Source organism: Macrosteles quadrilineatus, unplaced genomic scaffold (assembly GCF_028750875.1).
Source record: "Macrosteles quadrilineatus isolate MER2022 unplaced genomic scaffold, UCM_ALF_1.0 Scaffold_4__1_contigs__length_99947679, whole genome shotgun sequence".
NCBI classification, from domain to species: Eukaryota; Metazoa; Arthropoda; class Insecta; order Hemiptera; family Cicadellidae; genus Macrosteles; species Macrosteles quadrilineatus.
In genome coordinates this window covers 43,640,825-43,653,806 of record NW_026542597.1, presented here as the reverse complement: position 1 = coordinate 43,653,806, position 12,982 = coordinate 43,640,825, and the positions used below count along the sequence as shown (strand labels likewise).

Here is a 12,982-nt window from a genome sequence, read left to right as displayed (position 1 = left end):
ATTAAAGAAGAACTTACATTTTCAGTACGTCTCTGATGCAATATACACGATGTTTAGTCATTCTAAGACAGAAGGATCTTTTCTAATGCATTAGTATAGGCCTAAACAATATGTAATTTTGAACAAAAAATATGAATAACTAAAACAGTATTGAGGGTAGTTTGAATCTTCAGATATGAATCTGTCAAATAACAACTATTGTCAGAATTCAGTACCAAATTAAAAAAGGTAAGAAAAATGTCAGTACGTAATATCTTTAGATGATTACATAAAACAGATGTTACGAAGTCATTATTTCAGCGTGGTACTGCTAGAAATAATGACAAATGGTCATAATCGATTGTTCACAACCATTAGGATTTGATTGATCATGGCTGCAATCCCGTTGGTCATCTCGCCGATTAATAGCGATTGTAATTCATCGAAGTGAAACACCATCATACTCAGAAAGTAGTGTTGTAGGTATGTAACGCAGTACTTTGGTCTTTTCATTTTAAAAAGTCATAATGTCATAATGTTCGTGTTTTTATTTTAACGTTAATAATATATATGGCATGGATTTATTGTTAGTTGATTTTCAAAGGCAAAAATAATTAAAGGGGTGCGAGAATTTGCTTGGGAGGTTACCAGTGTGAGGCAGCTTTAAAAGTTATTTTCCTATTACTTTAATGTGGGGTTTACAAATAACAACTTTTTGATTTCTTGGATGAAGTTCGAATCATTACAATTGTACCTCTTCTCTCTCAATCCTTGAACCTCATTGGTCCGTTACCCGTGTTAAGTAAGCCTATGCTGTTATATAAGTAAACAGTCAACCAATTATGTTATGTGAAACTTTTCAATTCTAAGAACTAAACTTAAACGGCTACTCTAAAAAAAAAAAGGTCATAGGTAAAGAAACAAAACAATACTGAAAATAAGTAAACAATACTGTAAAGTGAAGCTTTTCTATTCTAAGAACTGAATTGGAAAGGCTAACTAAAAAAACGTCCGTAGGTAAAAATATTTTATAAGACGTATGAAAGAGAAAGGTATTATGGTTGGCTTTACACTCGACAGGAAGGGATACGACGTTCATACCTTAGTCCCGGAATTTTGATTATCTCATATATCTCTCAGATTTAAATTACCACGGTTTAGGTTCACAGTTTCATATTTCAGAGTGAGGTATAACAGATTACACAAGTTCGTTGAATATGCATCTTACATATCATTGAATTATCATTTACAAATACTTTCAGCTCAAATGTATTCTATAAAATATGATCTAGACTCTAGAGATTAATTTATTTACAGTATACTTAAATAATCGGTTTTAAATTAAGTATTTTATATTAAAAATAAATAATTACGTATCAAAAGAGATTTATGAAATGCTCTAAATCACCCATATCGATGATTAAAATTAGTCATATTATAGCCTAAAAGCAGCAAAAGTAGTTAAATATTTTTCGAGTTCCTTAAAGATTCCAAAACAACTCTAGGTATTCCTGTAAATGTATTTATTAATAATTTATAATATTTTTCAAAAAGATCTTAATTTATTTAAACATAACATTTTATTGTTGATCAAAAGAACAAACAAAATTATGTTATCACATCGGTGAAATACTCGTATCTTGTACATTATACCATATTATATACTTAACTGGCCATGCCAATTTCAGTACAATACATTCCTGTTTATTTTTTGTGTGAAACTTATAGCATTATAAAATATTATAAAACTATATACTTATTAGGGTACTTACGTATTATACGGAGGCCACTTATTTTACAGCGCGCTGCGGCGGTTAGGTTAGGTTGGGTTATCATAAGTTTTTATGACTCATCTCGTATAGTTCGATTCATAACGAAACTAGGAAAGTTCTACAAACATATTTTTGATAACCCAACTTAACCCAACCAGCGCGCTGTAAAATAAGTGGCCTCCGTATAATACGTAAGTACCCTTATTAGATTATAAAATATAAAATTTTAACACAAATAAAACAAATATAAAACTATAAAATTATAAATTTTTATATGTTAGTAAAATAGTATATCTTCTTCTCGGTTTTGATCATAAATTATTTACTGTTTAAACCATAATAGTAATACAATCATTATATTTATGTTGTGTAAATTATGTTTTAATTAATAAAAATTATTGAAGCTGTTGTTACAGACGCTGAAGATGGATGGTTTATGTTAACAGATGTAATCAGTTCAGCGCGGGAGGGTGGGACGGTATTACAGGTTAACATCCATTAGTGGATTGAACATTCAGTTGTCTAAATGCTGGATTTAACTGGACACCTACGGGCTCGAGTCTTGACCCAATTACATTCTATACACAGGCATGGTTTCCATTGTAATCATGTCTTCCTTTAAATTATTCTGAATAAATAACCTAAATTTCGTTACTGTCACTATTTAAAACTAAATCTACCATTTCAATTGGTAAATAATTAAATAAATTAATCATCAAAATTTAAATTCAAACTACTTTTTGACATTGTGCATTATCATACTTTATGATCCAAGATGGATTTAGCAACTGAAAATAAACAAATTCAGTGATTTCGGTATTCTTATGTCATATGTGACACTATAACAAATGTCCAGAGGAATCTGACTCAGTAAATATGTGTTGAAGACCTTTATTGCATACAAGAGTAATCTATATCGGGTCAGTAAATTCAACATAAATAAACAAACACTATATCAGTGAGACTCCAAGGCCAATATTATACTGGGATTGTGGACCAACCCCATTACTATAGGTGGTTTGATTTTGAGTACTAACTGAGATCAAAATAGTATTCGAACAACAAGTGAACTGGGTTAAACTTTAGTTCTACAATTGCTGATGCCTCGTGCCTAGGGTAGGTGTTCCTGAGTAATCGATGGCCGTTGCATGTGACTTTTGGATATAAATAACTCAAACATTTTAAGATAACTCAGTAACACCGAAGTTAGTGAAGACTAACATCTTCTGTGTTTTAGTAATAAAAAATCAATACTTATCTAACTAGTAGTAAATATCGTACCATACATCCCATTGTCTCGAGCGTTGTAAGAGGTGCATAATAGCTGTCCTTTAATGAGCGTAGTTTTGTTTGGGAAAAGATGTCATCCATTTATTTGTATGTGTAAAAACATTCTTTTGTATGTGGAAATCGTTGATTCATTTTAGGTTCTTGATTTAAATGAGCTGACAACAATAAACGTGAACCATTTTGTCCATAGCATTGATTTTGATATAATTGATTTTTTTTTGAAAATACTTCATCTAATAAGTAGAAATCCTACTACTGAGAAAGTAACACATAAAATTTATATTATTCTCCTATCGAATCTTTAACCACACTAAAGTGATATAAATACTTTAAGTATTGTTTATTAATTTTTTTACCATATTGGCTTTGTACAATGCAAACATTTTTTATCCATCCTAATGATGACTACAATATTTTAGTGTCCATATACACTCTAAGCGATGAAGGGCGTGGTTCTGATATGCATTGCTCCTATATCATCTGCGAATATGTTTTGTTTATATTATACATGAGAAATTGCAACATGTAATTATTTAGTAATTAAATAATAAAAATATTTAGAAATCTAATAAAATTAAACATTTCCAGTTTTATAAATTTGAATTTAGTTTTACGATGAGTTCATGACTCAACATTTCTATAGTCATTCTAAAAACATACGATAAACCGACAATATAAAAATTGTTGTAGGGCACTCACCAAGAAACTTTATATTGGGCAGTATCTAAATATCGTTTGCGATCTTACCTTGAACTACTTTTGATATTTCAAAATTTGATCGTATTTCCTCATAATATCAGGGACCTTCTCTTTAATTTCAACCAAATTTAAATGTCTTTCAATTGTTTTGTAATGGATAATTCTATAGCGATAAAATATTAATTAGAATGGATAGTGCATTTATTGGTTTGGGTTGAGTTTAAATATATATATATATATTTATATATTTTGTATCAATAACATTTCTAAAGAATTTTAAACATTCCGATCTAAAACAGTGATTAGGAGTACTTTCAAGGCACAACTACTTAACCAATGACACACTCTAGACTCTTAAGCACCACGCTCTCTGGTCCAATTAATTTGAACCCCTTATTGATATTATTTTGAAATATTTTATTAGCTAATATGGGAAATTCGCTAAAAAGTATAAAAACCTAAAATAAAAATTTATTACATTTGCAAAATAATTAATTCGTATCAGATCAATACTGATATCAAACATATATATTTTTAATTCTGATATTAGTAACAGAATCAAACATCCACTATTACTGGCCTTAAGCCACAGTCTTGATACACTTAAACTGAAGGTGCGCCAGGGATAAGGACTAGAATGAAAAAAAAACTACAACATATTGTGAAAACGTAACATAAACTATATTCTTACAGTTCCAAATATTTTACAACGAACGTAGGTACTATAATGTATGTTTTAGCACGTACAGTATAGCACAGCTCACCTACGCTAGTACAGTAACTTGAACACTGCGCTGTGATCGACTTAGACTACCAGTGATGCTACCAGTCTGTCGCCACTACTGCCAGCGGCGACCAGGAAGACATAGATGCTTGAGTACGGAGCTGTAAGCTCCAGTCGACCTTCCCTCTCATTCTACTATCCTTGTACCTGGTCCACAGTAACTGTAGCCTCGTGAGTGTATGTCAAATTGATAAAAGGGAACTCGTAACTTTTTAATGTATGAACTAAAAAACCCGTTTGGATGGATTACTCTTTTAAATCCATGCGATATTATTATACTGACATATAAGATATATAAGTAACACTTACTTAATAGTCTTATATAGTAATATATATTAAATGTAAAATGTTTCTGTGAATAAATGTTGTATTGGAAAAATGTTTTTCAACATTATTTTTGTATTTTGATTACCAGCATTAAATAGTGTTTAATTATCAAATATACATTTAAACCAACAGAATATTTGACTTACAAAAAAGCTTTACTTCATCATTTTGTCAAAAATGCAAGGACAGCAAAATGAGTCAGGAAGATCAGACTACCGTATTTGAAAAATATTTACAAAGATCTAAATTTATTTTGACTGCATATCACCTCATTTGATATTTCACTCTTTACCCTAATGTATTCGGTTTTAAAACGTAATGTATTCCTGTGTAATATCACACTCATATAATTTCGAAAAGTGTGATGATTTCTTAGTACATTCTATTTGGTAGATTTTTATGCAATAATTTAAATACCAAATATGTTTTGATAAAAATGTGGTTTTTGTGAAATTCTTATTCGTGTTTCTCTCTGACCAATACGTTTTATTTCTGGCTTAACTGGCATTAATCATTTGTAATTGTTTTCGTAGGCATTAATTAGTTTTGCGAAGATTTTTATGTAGTATATTGTAAAAATAAACCACATGTTTGCCGTAAAAGTAGTATTAAAATAATAATAAAAAGCTTAATTATAAATATTAGCTTTATTTCTCATTTTGTGATTAAATTAAATAAAATGTATTTTAAAATGACAACCATTACCTACTAAAAGTATCAAAAACCTCCAAAAACTTGAAACTTCCAATTGTTTATACACTTTTGAGCTTTGATTGCAATAACGCTCGATATTGTTACCGAAACTTAATTTATTTGTTCATATATTTTCATTCATTAATTTTTATTTTATTTTCTGACAACTCCTTAAAAACTATACCTATTTACACTCATACAGTATTTTAAGAAAATACTGGGCTGAAGCATTACATTTAGAGCTTTACAGAACAATGCCAAACGTTATGTAAGCTCTTGAAATACAATAAAAATTACGGGCTTAATAGATAATAAATTACATAAAATATTAAATCAACTTCCAACATAATTGCCACTTACGGTTATTACACTTATACAAACGATATTTTATTCTTTACAAAATATTACTATAATACATTTTTAATATAAAAATACCATTCCACAAATTTAAATTAACATGTACAATATAAAATCTTATATGCGATATACAACATACACAATTATAACGTTAATCTAGGATAGACATTTTACGTAGACACTGCATACAGTGTCCACCGACTAGAAGCAGACAGAAAAGGCTTACGAAGGTAAATAGAGCACCATCAAAACATACCAGTATATAAAAATCTTAGCTCCTATGTACAAACAATGTACATTACCGGGGCCGGTGGTCTATATGTTGGCAAAACTTTGGCAAATACATGTCTTCAGTTATATAGGATTATCACTCCTTTATGTTATAAAAGTAGCTCATCCGGTGTAGGTAATTTGCACTAACAAGAATTACGTATCTAGATTCAACAAGAGAATAAATGATCTACTGATAGACATTAAAAGTAGCTATGATGTCTAAGTGATGATTGTTCTTACGTAGATTGTATTCATACCAACTGCAGTTTTGGGTATCTATATTGAGACTATATTATCTGTGTGATTAAAAAGTGGTCAACAATATGTTACGACACTTCTAATACTATTTTACTTTAAATCACTTCGTTATAACTGGGTCAATCTACTAAATTCGGTAAGGAAAATTACCTTAGCACGTATATATGGCTTAAAATAAGTTATATGTGTTTATAAATCGTACGTAGTACGATTTATTTAGTGAATTATTGTCTTGGGTCTTAAATTTAATAAATATATTGACTTTATAGTAACGTTATTTGGTATTCCATTGGGTGCGTTGAATAAAAAGGAAGAAACGTGATTGCAGTTGAAAATATTAAAAAGTGAATTACCTCTCGTGCATAGTAAGAAAAATAGTAGTGTGGAAGACACAAATTATTTACTGCTTTGAACGATTGTAAAAAAGTTTTAAGTAATTTATAGTAACATAGAGGAAAGCATTGTATTGTTTAACCAAGTGACGGATGTGGTTTTGATTTAATCAAAGGTTATGTCCCCAATGGAGTTAGATAAATAGTCCTACATCAATCTATAAAAGTCTTAATTCTTAGACAGCTCTTTTAATTTAAAAGAAATTAGGATATATTCTTCTTGCTGAAGTGTAACCGATTTAGAATTAAATCATCATTATATCCATAGTAGTATCCTCTGGTTTAGTCGTAGAAGGAACAACGCCGTCAATATAGCTATTGGATATCCCAGGGATGACGACACAGCTCGTGAGTCTGCCGAGATTATCGGTTCTGCAGCCAATACTCCAACTGTAATCATACATACAAATATTTTAATTTTCCAAATTTGAAAATGTATTGAAACATGTAACCAACTATGTGCAATCAAACAATCGAAAAAGGTTTGATCCTTGACCCATATTTTTAAATATTAGGTATATTTGTTAAAAAATTAGGATTGGTGAAAGTAGCATTTAATGATGCAGTCATAAAAATCTCCCCTCTGGTAAAAATAACTTTTTTTATACAGTTTTCATTTGCTGTGATCAAAGTGGTATGGGTAAGTAGTTGGGGAAAAGTAGTAGGGAAAGTAGTTTGGGGAATTAGTTGGGGAAAGGTAGTAAGGAAAGTAGTTTGTGAAAGGTAGTAGGCAAAGTAACATGTTGATAAATCAGTGTTGCAAGGTATTTAAGATTAGGTTTATTATGGAGTTGTCATTGTTGCATTTTGTTCACTTAAAATTATTAACAAAACTGGTTATTTCCCAACAGGATAAGTTAACAAAATGCACCTTTATATGACCATTTGTATAGCAAACCGATGGTTTTTAAAGAAAGCACAATTAATTCTTTATAGATTACCAGCAGTAGAATATATGTGTTAAAAAATTGAAATAGCGAATGGTAGGCAATCTGACGGATGGAAGTTGATCGAAACAAATGTCCGATTGTTGAGGCAGTGGCTGAGAGAGACGTAAGTTGCCGTCGCTAGTGATTGATCCGTAACAACGAGTCGCGTGCAACGCCACCTTTGTTACTGATTTGTGTTGATCCTCAGAACGATCAAAATACCATCGGAAGTAGTCTTATTAACTAGTTTTGTTTTTAGCAAAAGATATCTCAAAGAAAGTGGAAAATTGTTTCCTTACCCTTCTGAAAGAAGGTTAGAAATTGTGATCTTTGAAATTCTTAGCAGTGTTTTAAACGCTTGTAGCGAATGATATACAAACAGTGCATATTCTGTACACTTAGTAACAGTTATAAAGGGATGTTTGCATGACAATACACTCTAAATTGCGTGTTCAAGGTTGAAAGTCATATACATTTGCATATGACGGTCTTGTGTTTTACTATTAATTGATCATATAACCACAATCAATGCTATTGTAAACTACCCAGCAAAGTCAATTTTAGGATATAGGTTGGTTTTTTTACCGGTCTATTGGAAAGGAACGCTTGTTTTTTATTACCCTGATTAACCACCTGCTAGGGAATTGGTTTTTGCTATAATTAGAATTCAGGCTATATGAGACGTTTATACATTTTATATAATTTACAATCATAATAACCAACTTACATGGATAATAATTCACAATTACTAATTTACTCGATTCATCTAGTTAGCTGATATGTTGGATATTTAGTTTGCTTAGACAATCATACAATCGTGATCAACCCCAAATATCTATTTAAAGGCAAGGTTGAAGATGTCGAGGCGATCCACCCACGTCCAGAGTGCATACATTTTCCGCATGCTACCTAACCATTCTGTGAGCTCGACTCAATGTATTTATAATGGATCTCAAACATAGGCTACTTATTCATCTTATTTCACTTCCATTTAAAGTTTTATAATTTAGTATTTAATATTTAATTTAACGAGTGACATGATTGATTTAAATGCAAGAAAATAGTGTAGTAGTCTGGATGATCATACCAAGCTACATGTTAGTTTGCAAACCCTTAAACCGTTGCTTTACCGTTCTTCCAAATGAAACAATTTAAGTTTAAGTTCAAAAACCAAATCACTATTGAAACTTATCCTTGAAAAAAGTCCTCGCTTAGAACTGTCAAGGAGAGCGAGCTTCACCGAGAAAAAAATTGAAAATGAAATCCTCACCTCGCATGACGTATCTACGGTGATCGGCGTAGTCTGTGTGGCGAACATGATGTCCCATGAAGCCTGGTATGGTAGACAGACACGTCAGCTCCAGTTCTGGTACGTGTTCTTCCTTCAGCTCCATGCTCAGCTGAACCGTCACTGAGGAAGGCCTTTGCTCTGGAAACGTCCTTATCCACTGTTCATCAGCCTGCAGACATTGAATAGTTGTGTGATTAAACACCGATGAATTTTATGAGGATGGACCGTCTTTGGTTATTGGTATGGTCGTGCATTAATTAGGCCAAGGCGTCCCTGAATTGTGCCAAACCCTCAAAGGAACCAAAAATGTTCCCTTTGTCGCATTAAGGTAAGTATTTGATCAAGGTATTTGATCAGGTAGGGGTAAGTTTCCGGCAGAATGTCCTTGTTTACGTGTCATCCTATAACCTATCCTAAACTAACCTGACCTAATTTAACCTAACCTAAACTAAACTAACCTAACCTAACCTAACCTAACCTATGATACATAAAAAATCAATATCACCTATTGGCCTTCCGAGAGCCCTCAACGCCTTTGAGAATTATTGTGTGGAGTGGAAACTTAGAGTCAATGTGAATAAAACTAAAGTTATGGTATTGAAAAGGGCATAAAGTTTGTAAGAAATTTAATTGGCAAATAATGAAAAAGCGATTAGAAATTGTGAAAGAGTATACATACTTAGGGGTAGAGTTAAATCATAACGGAACTTGGACTAAGCACCAAAAGGCAATGTCAAACAAAGCGGAAGTAGCTGCGGACACTGTAAACGGTTTTTGGAAGTAAGTAAAAATACAGCCAATAGTGGAGCGATTTTGGAAGCTGGCCGGTTATTGAAGTCATTTAAAGCTAAAGAAAGAGCAATATAGTATATTTTGTAAGATTAAAGACATCATTAGATAAGAAATTACAAAGAGCTTGTTAAAAAGCTAATGAAAGTTATAGAAACAACCGTTCATGGTCAGGCGAAATAAAGCAGTTGTTGGAAAATATTAATGTAATTGAGTTCTGGCAAAGTGATACCGTTAGCTTAACAAATATTAAACAAGTTAAAGATATTTTTAAGAATGCGTGTTACTCTTATTTGTGGACTGAGGCGATGACAAAGAAAAGTTTACAAGTTATAAGGATGATTGGAGTGCCAAGGTCAGGAGCAGAGTATGTTTGTTTACTTAAACCAAGTCAGAGGTCACTGATAGCAAGATATAGATTAGGAACCTGGCTGTGGATGTGCAGGAAAGATGAGACAGGAAATAGAATATGTGTACTGTGTGGGGAAATAGAGAATGGATGGCATGCATTTATTGACTGTAGGTATAATGGAATGGGAAAATCTGGAATGGACAGTATGTTTATGGAAAATAATACGTCAATATTGCGTGATTTTGCGGAACATTTAAAAATATTTTTTGAAATATTAGAGAAGAATGGAAAATAAGGTCCGCATGCAACATACAGCCGTCCTCCCCCCTCATGACTCAAATCCCCTTAAATGTCTGTTTGAAAATTTTAATGCAGTTCTCTTTCTTTTAATGCATGTTTGAATACAATTAATTTTTAAAGTTGGCTCAGCTATCAGTGCAGATATTTATTGTTCTTCTACCGGTATTCTATGTTTATATTTATTTTTGAGATATTTATTGGTTATTTATTGAATTATTTATTGCATGTTAATATTTATATATTTATTTATTTACCTAGTTATTAGTAAAACTAATTTACCAAGCTTTGTTTGTTCATGTACTTGTATTTTGGAAATGAATTTATTTGATGTACCCCTTGAGGGAAAAATCATTAAAAGAATGATGATGATGATGATAAAAAATCAATGGTAGAGCATATAAAGGATGTTTTCAACGTTCTTAGTAGAACTGTAGTCAAAATCATGCGGTTGAGATTTGCCTGTATAATCAATGGTAAGTGTGTCTAATTGTTTTACAATAAATTTAGAGACCCGTACTATTCTCTAAAGTATTCTCACCCCATTGCAAAGCACAGGTTGAACAACTAGTTTGAATTGACACACAACATACTATCGGTAATCCGACGTTCCCTAATCCAGCGGTAACAGTAATCCGACAGTATTTCAACCGCTCGCGTTATTTATTTAACGATCACTAGAAAAAGGCAACTGTATAAAATATACTGAATAAATTACCCAATAGTTGTTAATTGGTCTTTATACTGTTGGGAAATATTTTTTATCCTATAGCAAAGGGTAACAAAATGATTTTATTTACACGAAAACACCCTTGCATTATGTTATGTATGTTTAGTCAGTAAATAATTATTTATTATTGAAAATATAACTATGGATGAATGGACGGTTGTAAATTGAAATCTGCTGTTTATTTATTTAGATACTGAGATGCTTAAGAGACATCCTATTGGCTAGTTTAAACTCTCATTCCGCTTAGCACTTCTCACTTTCGATTGTTGGTGATGAAGATTACTGTAAAATGGCTATCTGATATTTTAATAATGTAGGTTTAAATATTCTTTAGACTGATTGGAGATTAGAGATTCTAGATTCCAACGTTTTAAGGTCAGTTTATATCACTATATTTTTATGACTCTTCATAAATCCATGGATATCACTAAACCAACGCCAGAATAGATTATGAGATAATTGATAACATACATAATACGTGTATATACTATATACTATGCTTTATTAGCTACTGTGTTTATATTATTGTGTGGTTATTTATGGTTTTGTTTTATTTATGTAAAGTGTCACATTATTTATTTCACTTCATTCATTTAGCGATGAGTGTAAACATTGGTAGAGGAAAAATTTTCCCGGAAGTTAAATTATAGTGCTGAGATTGTGCACCTGGTAAACCAGGAAGTAATATATTTTGCTATATACCCAAACTTGGGGAAATGGTAAACCAGGAATTAAAATATTTTACTATATACCCAAATTTGGGGAAATGGTAAACCCGTATGGTAAACCAGGAAGTAAGATATTTTACTATATACCCAAACTTGGGGAAATGGTAAACCAAGAAGTAAGATATTTAACTATACACCTAAAATTGGGGAAATGGTAAACCAGGATAGTAAACCAGGAAGTAATATTTTACTATATACCCAAACTTGGGGAAATTGTAAACCAGTATGTTAAACCAGGAAGTAAGATATTTTACTGTATACCCAAACTTGAGGAAATGGTAGACCAGTATGGTAAACCAGGAAGTAAGATATTTAGCTGTTTAAAAGGTTAGTTTAGTCAGATTGTTTTTTAATAAATAGTAGGTAAACCGAAATACTAATTCATAGCATAATACTATTATCCTGTCGTGATAATACTACCTAGACAGGTAACATCAGTTTCATCTCTCAACTATACATTGAATACAACCAAACTGACAACTACACGTAGTTTCCAAAGGTACGCCGCGAGCCTGCAACTTTTCTATTGATTATCCTATCCCCGAGCGTTTGAATTTTTCAGCAGTTCAACAGGGCAGAGGATAACTCGCTAACTAACTCGCCGGGATTGCTATTTAAAAAAAAAAAGAAATATGTTCTATATATTTGTGTGTATTAAAAATGTTAGTAAGTAAGTATTTAATACTTACATTTATTTATTAAAGTATTAGTTCGACTCTTTAAGTACAAAACATGTGGTACGGTTCCATCCCTTAGGCTTCGATTCACTTAGTGTTAAATTAGATTATTCAATGTTTAAAATAACTCTTTTCATCACAAATATAAAAAAAAAAAATTGTGGAACACGTTAAAATTGGTTGTGGCTTATCGAATAATATAATAAAATAAATAGAAGGGGTAAGGTAAAAGCAATATCTATATTTTGGCTCTAACCAAGTCACAATATTATTGTTTAATCAATTGGAAACGCCCCAAGTTTAGAACGTTATCGGTCAATACTTCAATACGAAAGGTACACAACTCAATTTTGTTGGTCACGTCA

At 31.5% G+C, this 12,982-nt stretch overlaps 1 protein-coding gene across 1 annotated transcript in view; it reads right to left on the bottom strand.

The window, feature by feature from the left end:
• Positions 1-4,407: 4,407 nt before the first annotated feature.
• LOC128993320 (uncharacterized) overlaps positions 4,408-12,982 on the bottom strand; it is a 47,196-nt gene continuing 38,621 nt past the window's right edge. The window contains exons 6-7 of the mRNA XM_054417137.1: positions 9,024-9,213; positions 4,408-7,214 (exon numbers count right to left, since the gene is read on the bottom strand). Of these exons, the coding sequence (XP_054273112.1) occupies positions 7,081-7,214; positions 9,024-9,213 (324 nt within the window). The 3' untranslated portion in view covers positions 4,408-7,080. The remainder of the gene's footprint in view (positions 7,215-9,023; positions 9,214-12,982) is intronic.